The sequence below is a fragment of the Canis lupus genome, chromosome 34 (genome assembly GCF_011100685.1).
Source record: "Canis lupus familiaris isolate Mischka breed German Shepherd chromosome 34, alternate assembly UU_Cfam_GSD_1.0, whole genome shotgun sequence".
Classification (NCBI taxonomy): domain Eukaryota; kingdom Metazoa; phylum Chordata; class Mammalia; order Carnivora; family Canidae; genus Canis; species Canis lupus.
Window position 1 is genome coordinate 8,443,063 of NC_049255.1, and position 15,176 is coordinate 8,458,238.

Sequence of the window (15,176 nt, forward strand, 5' to 3'; positions counted from 1 at the left end):
CTCACGTCACAGGCTATAATTGGAGCAAAGCAAAAGAAGGGGATTCACTGTAGATGGAGGAGAATTTCTGCCTTTTTAAATAAATATCTGTGGGGATGCCAGAGTGGCTCAGTGGTTGAGCGTCTGCTTTTGGCTCAGGGTGTGATCCCAGAGTCCTGGGATCGAGTCCCGTATCAAGTTCCCCACAGGGGGCCTGCTTCTCCTTCTGCCTGCATTTCTGCCTCTCTCTCTCTCTCTCTCGTGAATAAATACATAAAATCTTAAAAAAAAATCTGTGTTCTCAAAAGTCTGAATAAGAAAGTACCATAGAAAATGAGTGCATCAGGAGGTCCCCAAGACCAGCCCAGGTCCAAAGACTCGCCAGGGGGTTTCACAGGACTCGGCCTTTGTCATACTCACAGGTATAGTTTCATACAGATACCAAAGGATGCAGAAGAACAAAACTAGCAAAGGGAAGGAGTGCATGGGAAAAGGTCTGGAGGAAACCATGCAAGAGTTTCCAGAGCGTCTCCCAGTGGATCCACACAGGATGCACCCAATTCCCCCAGAACCACGAGGCAGGCTCATTAGAGACCCAGGACCCAAGGATTTTATCCAGGGCTGATCACACAGCAGCCCTGCCTGGCCTGCACCCAAACTCCAGACTCCCAGAAGGAAGGCAGACGCTCTGTGTAAACTCCATTATCTGTGCAAGCGAGTGGTGTAGGCACAGTGAGCCAGCTCTTCAAGCAAGGTGCTGGGAAGCACCCCAGAGTCCTGGTTCTCAGAGGCAGGCCAGGGCTCGCCTTGTAAGCAGGTCTTTCCAGGAACAAGCAGTCACAATTAACCTCTGTTCAGCCGAGCTCTTTCTGTGTAACATCCCAGAAAGAAATGTAGGGTTAGAAAAAACATCCAGGAGAACCCTGGTCAATGGCACATTGTGCTTTACACTCTTTGGGAAAATATCAAAGTACTACCTCCAACACATACCCAGCCTCATAAACAGGTTAAAAAAATTGTTAAGATTGCAGCATTCAGCAAATGCTGCTGTCTAGCAAAGGGAAATCGGGAATGTAATATTGCTACATCTCTACAAACATTCATAAATGTTTCTGCCACAGAATGGGACACCCTTGAATCCCTTCACCCTGTTCTCACAAATGGGAGATGAAAAGAGAGAAACAGTTTCTTAAAGGAATTCTTGAATCTACGAGGGACTTTTCCTTGTGAAGTAATCACTTTGGGGGAGTAAATGCACACACTTATGCTTGGCGTGAAGTGCACACAGGGAAGCACATCTGTTCTGACAGCTGGATTCGGCAGCAGGTACCGCTGTGGATTGGCTACAGGGGGCGAACCCTCAACATCCCAGGCCCCTGAGAGTGCACAGTGCTCCTCAAAACTCTGAGGGAGGGTCTTACCCAAGGTGTCACAGGGCTCATTCTTCCAGGAACATATGTCCAGACCTGTCAGCAAGATGGCGTGGTCATGGCGGGTGCCGTCTTTGCCCATCAATCCCGACTGCCACTGGCAGAAGCTGCTTAACGTGTGGTCTGCGTGATGGCTTATCACGAGCCCCGGCTGCCAAGACAGACCAAGACCCCCACGACAACAGAGGGAAAACACATCACAAGGCAGCTGTTACTCCACTACTGTCATCAACTCAGATTTCAACTACATAGTGGATCTGGTCTATAAGGTAATATACCCATTTCATGGATTAAAATCCAAAGGAGGGTGTCTTATAAAAAAAAAACAGTACAGATTCAATGTAGACACTTCTGTTGTTTCTGTAGTTCTGTACAAATACAGCTGGTATGTATTTGGCTGACCCTGAATGTATTTTCAGTGCCCCAAGATGACAGCTGTGCATGAAAAGCCTGCATCAAAATCTTTGCGAAAGATTTGTAGACTTGGGATCCCTGGGTGGCGCAGCGGTTTAGGCGCCTGCCTTTGGCCCAGGGCGCGATCCTGGAGACCCGGGATCGAATCCCACGTCAGGGCTCCCAGGTGCATGGAGCCTGCTTCTCCCTCTGCCTGTGTCTCTGCCTCTCTCTCTCTCTGTGTGACTATCATAAAAATAAATAAAAATTAAAAAAAAAAGATTTGTAGACTTATATAAAGCAACAGAGTCATTTATATGTGACTTCGCAGGTGCATAAAAACACCTAGACTGCTGATTTCATAACCAAGCTGGGCAAGTGGGATTTCTATCTCTTAGGGTTTGTTATGACAGTGTTAAATGAAGTTGCTTTCCTACAAAAGCAACATGCTTATGGGAAGGGGCAGGTCAATCGGTAAAGGTCTACTTCTAGAAAACAGACTCGAGCCAGAAGGAACTGATGCAGGGTACGTTCCACCATATGCATATACACCAAGTTCTAACAGAGCAGCATGGAAACGTCAGAGTGAAAGGCCCCTATGGGGAATGCGGAATGGAGATGTTAGGGGGTAGGGGGTAGCAGGAACACCCACTAGGCAGCGGGGAGTTATGTGGATTTTGCTGCTAGCTTTGCCTGTGGCTTGGTCAGAGAGAGCCAGGCCAACCAGCTCGATCCAGGACAGCCTGAGCAAGGCATTCATGACTAAAGGTTGGGTTGAAATTTGTGCTTCTCGCTCACTGAATGTGTTTTCTCCTTTTGGTGCTTATTTTGTCTTTCCCGAGAGTCAAATGCACGTAAGTGAAAGGCCGTGCATCACCACTGGGACATGCCTCACATTCTTCAGCAGGTGATTTCCAGGAACACTGCATTAATCAAAGTTAACACAGGTGTACGATCAAAAGATAACCTCGCTTATTCTCTGCAGCTTGGAAGGATTCCAAGGTGAAAACAATTTAATATAAGGAATAATTAACCTGTCACCTGAGACGCCCTGCCAGTTCATCACCCCCCGCCCAGACACTCGCTCACACCAAGACAATGAAGTTGTATCTTTCTGACCGTCAGGCTAGAAATGGGCTTGTGCCCATGCAGGCCCCCACTCTGCCCAGAAAAAGAGCAACACGGCAGCCGCTCACCATCCGGAGGCATCTTAGATCTTATGGATGATCTTAGGTTTCATCTAAAAAAAAATTTTGTTTTATAAACCAGAGAACTATGGCTAACAGGGGACCCTGCTAGGATGTCAGCAAGGGTGGACTGGCCGCTGGGCTCGATCATCCCATGAGGAGCCAGTGATCAGCTCGGGGCTGAGCAGAAGAGAGAGTTCTGGATGGTTGAGGTGCCACCAAACGTTCCTATATGACCTCACTGTGAACCGCAGTGCATGCCCGTGCATTTACACAGGGACACTGGAACGAGGCAAAGGAGATGCTTTTACAAACCATGGAGATCAAGAGCCAGCATAATTAGGTATTTGGATTCAACAAGAGAAATGCACTTGACATTTCAGTCTCTGTGAAAACACAATCCTGTGACTGAAGGTGGTAGGGGCTTATGCGGTCAGTCTCAGGAGTTACAGAGGAGGTGTACAGGTGACAGAGGACACAATGCCCCACAGTACAATTTCACTGCTGGCCAGAGGGTAGTTTTAGTGTTCTAGCAAAAAGCAGAAAGGGCTCAGTTCCACCTGGCAGCCCAAAAGCTCATGGTGGGGAGACAGTGGAAGACATGCTTTGCACTTTCTCTTCCCAATGTGGTTCCCATCCCCACACCGAAGGCAGCTCTTCTGTTCTGTGCTTTCACAGGCCTCCTAAGAGGGTCTTCCTTACTACCTCTGCACACGTGCAAAATCCAAATAATCGTGAACAGAACTGATAAAAAGCTCAATGCATCAGACACAAAATACTAAACACTTTAAGTTGCCAAGGGAGGGAAAGTCAAGAGTCCACAGAAGGATCACATCAAGGAAAATAAAGCCTCATGTTGCATTATTTATTTTTCTGGGAGAAAAGTAGCTGGTGGTTTCAGAGACAGATTATTACCTGTTCTTCCTCTAGAAGAATCAGACCTACAATTGCAATGTTGATGTTTCCTCCTATCGTTCCGTCTTTGAACAAAGCAGACACCTGAAAAAGACAGGCAGTCCCTGTCAGTCCCCACATGTGGTGTCATTCCCTCTGTCCCCTGGGTCCTGCCAGTGATGGCGGGTGCCCGTGCTCTTGTGACACAGCCGTGTTAACTTTCTCATACTGCTGAACAGACAGATATAGAAATACCTAGCAATCAGGGAGACCAAGTATTGCATCCTCATCGTTGGTGCCCCTGAATACCAAGCTGAAGTTTGGGGATGTGAGTTCTACCCCTTAGGAAACACCCCTGAAGCCTCTGAGTTGACAAGAGGTCTCATTTGAATATAACAGAATGTTACCCATAGTGATGACTTCACGGGCAAGCACTCTCCACACACTCTGGCAGCGGGACTTTAGGGAAGCTCCCAAGAGAAACACTCAGGAAAAAACCCAGACGATCCAAGAAAGTGAAGGAAAAATGTGTGGAAAGAAGATGACCAAAGAAAGGTGCCCACGATGCTATGGCAGCAGATGTTGGTGGCTAACTGAAGTGGCACCTGGAATGATGAGAGAGGGCCCCTCTGGTGCAGAATACTGGGAAAGCTTGACAAAATACAAGCGACATTGGCACAAACCAGAGCCCCTATGTCCTCACCCCCTGGACGCCCAGCGGCAAGCACCTCTATGGCACCAGCCCGTCAGCCCCCTGGGAGCTCACGTGGGGCGGGCTACCAGACATGATGCCATCAATAATACCCACGTTCAGGGGTCCTGCGGCGGAATGCAAAGTATGTCTTCAAAATATCGTCATCCCAACTATTTTTTAAGACACACTTAGGTGACCCAGGATCTTGTCCTGCCCTATCTCCATGTCACTTAGTGGGGCTTAGATGCTTCTCATCACTCCTCATCATCACAGCAGCTGCCAATCTGGGACTCAGGACATGTTGCCCAAGATGGCAGCCTACAGGGTTGTATGCTTCTCTGACATTATGGGTCAAATAATGGATATTCATTATTTAAACATTAATGGTCCTAAAGAGATGGGTACTTTTGTACAGCCACCTAAAATCACACATAATGATGGCAAGCAGATTTACTACACTACATCGTCGCAGCATCCTCTTGCAGGTTTCTGGTAGATGAAGACAGTGATCCACCCAAACCATGCCCCCAGCTCACAGAAAGGGTCAGACTGTTCACCCTCCAAGGGGTATTCTCTGGAGTTCTGAACACGGCTCTTTTGAATGGAACACAGTAAGAGTGACCGAGTCATCATGGATAAAACATTTCTTGCATATGAAACATCAATGCACACACCCCATTAGGGGGAATTACACACGTGGCTTCAACAGCAAGGACTTTCCTACCATGTTGAGTATGGTCAGCACGTAGGTGGTGATATTTTCGTGGCCGTGGTTCTGCATCATCTTTCTATCCACCACCACCAACGTCTCCACGTTGAGCTCTTCATTCCTATGGGACTTGAGAAGAGAGCGCTTACGCCGAAGACAAGATGCATATTCGTCAGGCAGGATGAAGAGATCCTCCTTGGGAGGCTTGGGCATGTCTACGGAGGGGATGTTCGAGAATAAACGAAAGCAAAAGTCGTCACTCAAAACCAGCGCTGGATTGTGACATTCGAACTGGAGATTCAAAATGAGCTTTCATATAACCTTTAACCTTTGTGATATGAAACTTGTATTAAAGTGGAGCTTTAAATGTAAATAAAGCTCATAAAACCTAGATGTCGTGGAACCCAACACTGTAACTATCTCTGTGTAAGTTTGTCTTGATTTAAAAGCAAAGAGGAGGACCCCTTAGCTCTCATGTTCCAGCCTCAGACGCACAATGTTCAAAGACATTGGGGTAAGGACTCGTGAGCAGGCCTCTGCAGAACGCTTTCTGACAACGTGGTGGAACCAAGTTACAGACCACAGCGCTACCTTGAATCATTTTCTTATTTGATCAATATTGATGGCCTGATTCTTTTTAAAGCTGATTCCCACTTCAGGATGCATAACTGGTTTGTCTATCATGTTTCAAATGGGTTACGACCATGAGGCGCAGATCCGCTTCCGGGCAGAGCTGAATTTCTTAGAAAGCACCATATTTATCTCAATTTAATTGCAAGACAAAATATACCCTGTCCTCTTGGAGTCATTTAAAAATACTTTTGGCATGTATAATCAGTAAGTTAACACTATGTTAAAGACAATTAGGTTTAGTGGATGCCTCTGAAAATCTTTTCATGTGAATGGATGCTTCAAATTACCCAAAGATTCAGGTGACACTAATTCAAAGTTACGTCGACTCTATTCATGGACTGTGCTGCCAAAAGATGCTGTTTTGTTTGAGTGGTACCCAGGTGCAGTGCATTTTTGTTTGCTAAAATACTCTCTAACCTAAATGAACCCAGTGGAGGCTAATAACAACTCTGGAAAAGTTATTAAAGCACTCGTTGAGCACCACTGACCTTGCTGCAATTGCAGAGACACAACTCCACCCTAAGAGCTGTGTCTACACCAGCTCTGTGTAGGGATGGGGCCACCAAGGCACAGGGAAAGAACATTAACTTGCTCACAGTCCTTCCCTAGGGGAAAGTGTCAGAAATAGGTGTCCAAACTGGCAGCAGGATCCTGGAGTCTCGGGTTTAGCTTCACCACTGATTTTAAGCAAATCAATCTGCCTTTGAATGCCTCTTCCCACAGGAGTCTAACCTAAAAATGGCCATTTTCTGAGCCACAGACTCCAAAAGGAAGAATCTCTGTAAGTGTGAACTGCACTAGGCTGGGATTCTTTAGAGATGTCAAAAGCCCCATCAACAACATGGAAATGTCCATGCACAGGTAGCGGAGGTCTCAGGAACGACATGCTTCAGCCTGGAAGTCTGTACACCATTCTGGCCAGTCACGTGCCCAGCAGGGAAGGGACAGAAATACCTGGCGAACCAAACCACACCATATGGGTCCCTAATGTTTTCCAAGAGGCACTTGGTGACACTTTCCTTCTCTAGTCGGATTAAGAAAACAAGAGCAACTTTTTGTTTCCATTTTCCAAAAACAAAACTTCTTGCACAGCTTTTTTTCAAACAACTGTGCCACATCAAACAAACAGAACCCATTACTGAGGTTCTGAAAAGCCTCTGAAGGCAAACTACACCTCCACACGCATGCACGTGTGCACACAGGGACAGCCACGGCCACCGAGATGAGCCCACCAGCCTGGCACACAGTGTGCCTTTGCTGTTGCTGGCCTGCAGGCCTTGGATCACCTCCAGGTAAGAAGGAAAGGGCCACATCGGTCTGAGCAAAGCCAGCACTGCTGGATTTCCTCTCAGCCCACAACAGCTTTGGTTTGGGACCTTGGCAAAGTGGTAAGGACAGCCCTGCCAGGAGCCAGGTGCTCAGGCGGCGTTTTGTCCCTGACCCGGGGTCTGTCCTGCACTGAGCCCTGCCAGCCCAGACTCTGGCCGTGACCCTTACCATGCCTGAGTCCTGCCTCGTGCTCCTGACCCTGCCTGGCCCTGTCCTCAGCCCCCTTCCTCTCTGCTGTTCTGTGTCCAGGCAGCCGCAGGCAGCCCCAGGCAGCTGATGCTGACATGTACGCCCTGTTCCCATACCTGGTTCACCTCTGTCTTCCCTGACTTTCTTGACTCCTGTTCACCTCCTTTTGCTCCCAGCTCCTTTCTTTCTGCCACTGACTGAGCCCCAACTTAATCGATGTGGGTTTGAGTCTCTCAAGTGAACGTAGCACAGGGCTCTTCTGTACAGGACAGGCCGAGTTCAGGTGACACACCGGTGCGGAGGGTTCAGTGTATCTGTGTTCTGCTGCGAGTACCGAGGGGCCACAGGCCATCACTCTATTCCCCCTGCACCAGGACCACCTCTATTTCAGGCTGCTGCATAAGCAGCTGACGAAACCAGCAGAAAGAGAAGGGCTGGGACAAGATGGGCTCACTGGGGGCAAGTTTAATAAATAAAGTGGTGCTGGAGGGGAAGCTGAGGGAAGTGAGAGGAATCCAGTGAACACCGAACTCCCACTCCTGAACCACACACATATGAACATCGCATCACCTCCTGAGTGTTCACTGCACAACAAAGGGCCTCCTCCACAAAGCGCCGGTGATAAATTGTGGGTAAATGAGGTCATGCCTAGCCTGTCCTTTTGATGTAGTGGAGTAGAGCATATAAATATGTATGGAGATAAATTATCTGGCAGAAAACTATGCGGACTTTAATAAATCTCGACCCCCCAAACAACAGAATTACTGAGTAGACATGCCAGGCTTCTCTAGAAGACAGCCAGTGGATTCTGCTGTATGTCATTTCATCTGCCCCGGGAATGGTTCTTTTAAACTAAAATCCTACCACCATCTGTCCGTCTACCATGAGAGGGGACATAGCGAACACACGGATGATGGAATCATCACTTAAGCTGAGCAAGGACGGCCCGTTAATCCCACTGCCTGGGCCGACTACTCCGAAGGAAACCTAAAACATCCCATCGGCTTACATAAACGTCCGAATGGTTAAATGCACAAAAAGAAGCGCCCTTACATACATTTCTTGCGTCTTCCACAGAAATGCTGCTTTTGTGGCTGCTGGAGGCTCGAGCCGCTGCGCAGAGGCTGATTCCCCAGCTCCCGATCCCTCCGGGTCAGGACCGCCTGGGGAGCCCCTGGAGCCTGCACTTCTGTGGATCTCTTGTATAGTATGTGGGAGGGGGGTCCAGCCCCAGCGGAGTCCTGCAGGCTTCCCACTAGGTGGGGGGGAAGCGGCTTTAGGAAGTAATCTGCTTCTTGGGTTCTTATCATGCCCGACTGGAAAAGAGAGGAAGAGAGAAAGAGGGTTACCCCCTTTGCCCTGAGAACGACCACCCCCAGCACCACCTCCTCAGCGCTCCGGGGGTGCCCTCTTGCCTCCAGCACCTGGGCTAAGGATGAGGCCCGGAAAGACCCGGGGCAGAGCCTTCCCATCTGCATCCTCCCAGGAAGGTCCGGGTGCAGGTGTGCCACGTGTTCCACCACGTGCCACCAGGTTCCCACGGGGCTCTCCGTACAGAGCTCATGTGCACAGACTCAGATGCTGGTGTGGGTGCAGGGCAGGCCCCACATGGGAAGGGAAAATCTAAATCCCACCAGAGTCATTTGCACAACTCCTTTCAAACTTGAATATAATGCTACCCTTGACATAAAAGTGTAACTTAAGATTAATCCAGAAAGAAGCACAAGAGAATTTCCTTAGGGTATCAGGAAGGTCTTTCTGAGCAAGGTATCGTGGCAATAGGGGAAAACTAACTCATAAAAACACCAAAAACGTCTGCTGAGCAAATGTAGCATAAAGAATACTAAAAAAGGGGCGCTTAGGTGGCTCAGTGGTTGAGCGTCTGCCTTTGGCTCAGGTCATGATCCTGGGGTCCTGGGATCGAGTCCCACATCAGGGATCCCCGCAGGGAGCCTGCTTCTCCCTCTGCCTGTGTCTTTGCCTCTCTCTGTGTTTCTCATGAATAAACAAATTTTTTTTTAAAAAAGAAGAATACTAAAAAAAATCTTAAAGGAGGCAAAATTGAAGGACTGCTTTTTACCTTCTAGAGCGACCAATATATTCAAAGCCTGATTATAACCAGTGTTGGAGAAGCCAGGGCAGCGTGAGGTTCTGGAGCAGCGCACCCTAGGGCAGAACTAGGAAGCGGCTGCCATGGCCTCCTGCCACATCCCCGACTCTGGAAGTGTGCTGTCAGTTCTAAGGATTCAGCCTTTTGGGATTCTTACCAAGTGCTTCTTGTAGGCACTTCTCCCACACTGATCTATGCGTGTAACTGTACACTGCAGCATTGTGCACAACAGCATAAATGTACAAGCAAAACAAAAAATAACAAGAATAAATCATCAAAATGTTTACCGATTAATTCAGGGTAATGTTTTTAAAGTATAGTTATATGTTTGAAGAGGACATAACATTAAATAAGACTAGGTAATTATGTGATGTTGATAATCATAATCAAATCTCTTGTCTCAAGTTCCTGTGACTATGGCTGACATCTTCCATATAAAACCTTGTTGAAATCATGACTGCAGTTCTGTGAGGTGGCCATCCTATGACCCTCCTGTCAAAGATGAGGAAATAGAGAAGGAAAGTGACTCACTTCTGTTTCTAAGGTAACCTGGCTGGACAGTAGGGTGTAAGGATTCCCACAAAATCAGAACTGGCTCAGGAACTGCACATTGACGATTTATACTATAAGGGATTCCAAGTGGGATTAATTTTCAAAGTGTATAATAGACAGTGTGATCCCAACTCTTTCCATTTTAAAAAAGCATGCTCTGCACTTAGAGAACTTTCCTGGGGGAGCAAGAGCAATCGCCGATGTAGGTGGGCAGTGGTCTTCGGGGCAAGGCCGTGAGAGGGAGCTGCTTGCAACTTCGAATCTTTCTGTGCCATCCAAGTGTTTAGAATCTGTACATATTCTCACAAAAATAATGTCAACGGCATTGCTGGATTATGGGATTATGGACAATTTTTAAATACTCTTTGTAAATGTTACTCTATAATAGCTGTAATTTGTGAATATAATTAGTTGCTCCTGCACAACTGTCCAGCGGTCACTTAGAAGTCTCTGGTACTAAGCTGCCAGTGTTACAATCATGTTGATTTTCCCCAAAGTTACCTTGATAATTTACTACCCTGAGTGAGACACTAGTTACTCACAGAGGCTGAACAGGTGCATGTGCACCTGTTCATAGTAGGCCTCTGATTTAGGAGGCTGAGTCTGACTTCCACTGCGGAGCACCCTCCCCACCAAATGAGCTTCCACGTTGGGCTGGGCCGTCCTGTGTGAGCCTGGATATCTGCACGTGGTGGGATGACAGGCGTGAGGAAGCACTCCTTAGATCTTCTTAGATCTCGGTAAAGGGACAAACACAATGCTCAGGAACAGCAGGGTTGGGGGTGGGAGAGAAAATGTTTATTGGACACTGAGAGATTGAGCCCTGGCCCTGGAGTTCCTGCTGGCAGGGCAGGGTGGGGGTGTAACCGTGGTCAGTTATCAAGGAAGCCATCAGCACCATGGGGGGTGGCCCTCCTGGGGCCCGAGAACCCCCTGGCAGTAGAAAGGGAGAACACTTGGAATTTTTGGCCCACCCCACTGAGTGGGAGGAGGCGCCTCTCAGGCAGTGCTCTCCGTGAATAACCTGGGAATCTGTGTGTCCCCTAGAAACTCTAGCAGTGAAGCTCCCATGCGACTACTTGGGAACCTTAAAGTTCACAGTCCTATCAGGGAGGATACTAGCGTGGAAGGGCACGGCAGCTGCGGCAGCAGAGTTTCATCCTTCTGCACTTCAACTAATGCAGTAGTTTAGATGCAATGGAGTTGCAGTAATGCAGTCATGGCCGTGCTCACCCTTCGTACAATAACACCACCCAAGGACGCTTTCTACACTTTTGAAGGTAACCAGTTCAAGTATTAACTTAAAAAAAAAAAGACTTCATTTTTCACCTTAAAAAAAAAAAACAAAAAACCTTTTCTGATCTGGAAACTACTCCATGCATTTCTTATCACCCCTTGGAAGACCATCTGAGGTGTCATTCGGCATGTCTCACTGGAGCCCCAGCGGACTCAGAGAGCAGCCGGCTGAGTCCGGCGCCCCAGAGCGCACCATCCAACTCCAGTGGTGCTTCCTGTGTGACTTTCGGTGGTTTACTCAGCCTCTCTGTGTTGTGTTACCCTCTAGGAAGTGGAGATAAGGCTCACTGGCTGTCATGAGTTTGTAGGACTTAACAATGAAAGTAGTTTAAATGCATGATCCACAGAAAACATGCAGAAAAGATCTGCTGAGTGAATGAAGCGAAGAGTGTAAAATATCATACTTCACCTCTGATGATCTCTGATTCTTTTCTGATAATTCTGGGGATTTTCACCGTAACAGCATGAGATTTCCCCTGACGTGTGAGAGCTGGTTCACCCCAACTCCACCATCATAACCTCAAACACCTCCCTGCTTCTGGCCTGCTGTCTTGTTTTTATTCTTTCTGGCTTTTGCATCTAAAAAACTTGTGACCTTTGACAGCTGTTCAGTCCCAAAAGTGACTCCTGCTCTGCCCCCCGCAGGTCGAGGCTCTGTTGTGGGTGCCTGAGGCTGAGAGGACCAGATCCTCGGGCAAGAAGGACTTCGTGTAGCTCGAGGATTTCCTAATTTTCATGAACAAAGTAGTCAATCCCCAATTTAATTAAATACAGAGACTATAACAACTGATTAAGCCTGATGTTCTGATTTCCTTATAATCAACAGATATTGAAAAAACACAGAGAAAGTAACTGTTATCTTGCTGTATCATTAGTTTGCAAGCTTACTTAAAAGGTTAGATAAATCACTGAAGATTAATGTTGTCTGCTTATTAAAGCTGTTCTTTATTGAACCAAGAATATTTATCTGGACACTCATCAAATGACCAGTGCACACCTGCCCACAGTAACCACTGCGATGTCAGCTGGGTGGATTATTAACCAGGCTTTCAGAAAAAAAGGCCAGTGTCCTTCAAACTTTGCAAAGGAGCTCTCCTGGGGCCTGGATCTCTCCTGGCCAGCTCTGTAAATCATTTTACATTAAATTGATCTCACACTCGTATTGCATTTGTAAGGAAGGAAGAAACGTGTGCGAGGCTAGTGCTGAGAAAATGCTGTTTCTCGCTCAGCAATGTACGAGGAGGAAACACTGAAGCTCAGAAGTAGGATAATTGTGTTAGACCGTTTTGTTCACAATTAAAACTTGCTAGATTTCTACTGAAAAATCAGTTAAACAGAATACATGTCTACATAATATGAAAATGTAGTTGACATTAGAGATTTCTCAGGAGGAAGCAAGCAAGGGAATCATTCAATAAATGATCTTGAGATAACTGGTTGGCTCTTTGGTAAAAAACAGATCTCAATTTCTTCTTCATTCCATTCACCAAAATAATGGCCAAATGCAGCAAAGAGTAACAAAACTTAAAACAACTAAATAAATTAAATAAAACATATATTTGTAATTTTGATGTAGACACTTGCAGATGGAACAAAATCAGGAAGCTGTGAAGAAAGAGATGGATAGAATTGGGTAAATTCAATATTTGAGTATGGTGAGAAATACTATCGAGTCAAATGACAAGTTAGGGAAAATTCTTGAATGCAGATGACAAAAATCACAATCCTTAAAAATAATCCATAAAAACTAGTAAAAAATGAAGAAGTAATACAACTTTAAAAAAATGGAAAGAAAAAAATAGGGCAAAAAAAGAAAAAAGGCAACTCACAGGTGGGAGAGGTTTATAAAAAAGGGTTTGATTTTACTTCTAATTTTAGCAAGAAGTTGAAAACCACAATGAGACGCCATCCTACTGGCTGACCAAAAAGGCAGCATATACCCTGTTACAACCAAGATGTGAGGAGAATTAGTAAACTGGTGAAGCACTTTTGGAAAGAATTGGCAGTGTCTCTCAAAATTGTAAATACATGTACTTTTGACCTAATAATTCTGCAGCAAGGAAGGTACCCTAAAAAATTCTAACACATATGCCCAAGATATGTAAAAGGATGTTTATCATAGTAAAAATTAATAAAATAACCCCCAAATAAGAAATACTTGAAATCCCCCCTGATGGAAGACAGGTTATCATAATGAGACTGTATGTATTGCAAATCAGTATCAGCATTTGAAAACAATTAGATAGTTACTGATAGAGAATTGTTTCCTAATTTATTTTGGGGAAAAAAGAAAGTGCAGAACTATAGTGATATTAGTAAATACCTTCTGTTTAAAAAAAGGAAAAAAGTTTGTAGGTTTATATCAATATGTTTATATCTATTTATAAAAGCTGTCCATAAAATGGAATATTACTCAGCTACCAAAAAAAAAAAAAAAAGAAATCTTGCAATTTGCAACATGAGGGTGTCATCCTGGATGAAATTAGACAAAGATCATATGATTTCACTCATGTGGATCTAAGAAACAAAACAAATGAACACATAAAAAGCACGGAGAGACCTGTAAATACAGAGACACCAACATTAAATTACCAATATTTCCTGCCTTACTATAAAATAGAATCTTATCAGTGACTTGACTTATGATTAGCGCTCAGACAGAAATGATATTTATCCTACCAGGAGTGTCCCTGCTTGAAGACTCAACTGGGAGCGTTGGTAGTGAGTGCCCCACACTCACTTCTTATGGCCACTTCAGCATGGCAACAGAACTCCTTGCCCCTCACTTGTTTCTCTGCAGGGAAGGAATAACTTGTTTATAAGTCTGGACTCAAAACTGGGCATGGAAGGCACAGCCCTTTCTACTCAGGACTCCGCCCACCCCCGGAAGCTGGCATCCTCATGGATCTTGATCATAGGATAAGCTCAGGTGGGTGAATCCCCCAGGAGGGTGACTGTCAGGAGTCTAGCATCTCTTGCAACTCACTGACTGCGTGTGTCTACATTGGGGCCCACTTTTAGGAAATCCACTCACCTGCACAAATATTCCACTTTCTCCAAAACTGACTTTATCAGTAATTTTAAAAAGGATACAGATGTGTACCATTTGAGTTACTCTTTTTGTTCATATTTTATAATTCATTCAGAATACAGAATGTATGGAAAAGGGAAAAGGGACAGTAAGAGGTAAGGAAATAGGGAGTTACTTATTGGGTCACCTCAAAACCCAATTATTTTATTTTCTCTCAGGTGGCTTGTTAATTAGCAGATATCTTATTACGGGTACTATTACGAACATAAATAGATATGATATACTAGTTACTTTGTCTTGGGCTCCACCTATGTGCTACATAATGTGCTATGTGTTTTGCTATATTCATTATTGCTGTTCTAATAACAAACGTATAACATGAGAATTAATATTTCCATTTAAAGAAAAGGGGCATTAGGGGCACCTGGATGGCTCAGTGGTTGAGCATCTGCCCTTGGCTCAGGGCATGATCCCCAGGTCTGGGATCGAGTCTCACATCTGGCTCCCTCTGAGGAGCCTGTTTCTCCTTCTGCTTGTGTTTCTGCCTCTCTCTGTGTGTCTCTCATGAGTAAATTAATAAAATCTTTAAAAAAATAAATAAAAGGGACATTAAATCTTAAAAAAACTGCTCAACATTGTAGACCTAGTAAGTGGGCTAGCTAAGATTAATAGTCAGTGTAAATGACTCCAATATATATGCCAACACATCAGTGCTTCCTCTCTACCCCTATGTTAGTATTAGCAAACTAT

The 15,176-nt window shown here is 45.6% G+C and overlaps 1 protein-coding gene across 1 annotated transcript in view; it reads right to left on the reverse strand.

Annotated features, from left to right (window-relative positions):
- The window catches only part of ADAMTS16 (ADAM metallopeptidase with thrombospondin type 1 motif 16), a 149,810-nt gene that overhangs the window by 105,163 nt on the left and 29,471 nt on the right, over positions 1-15,176 (reverse strand). Inside the window, exons 4-7 of the mRNA XM_038583954.1 lie at positions 8,495-8,753; positions 5,302-5,501; positions 3,905-3,988; positions 1,401-1,560 (exon numbers count right to left, since the gene is read on the reverse strand). Of these exons, the coding sequence (XP_038439882.1) occupies positions 1,401-1,560; positions 3,905-3,988; positions 5,302-5,501; positions 8,495-8,753 (703 nt within the window). The remainder of the gene's footprint in view (positions 1-1,400; positions 1,561-3,904; positions 3,989-5,301; positions 5,502-8,494; positions 8,754-15,176) is intronic.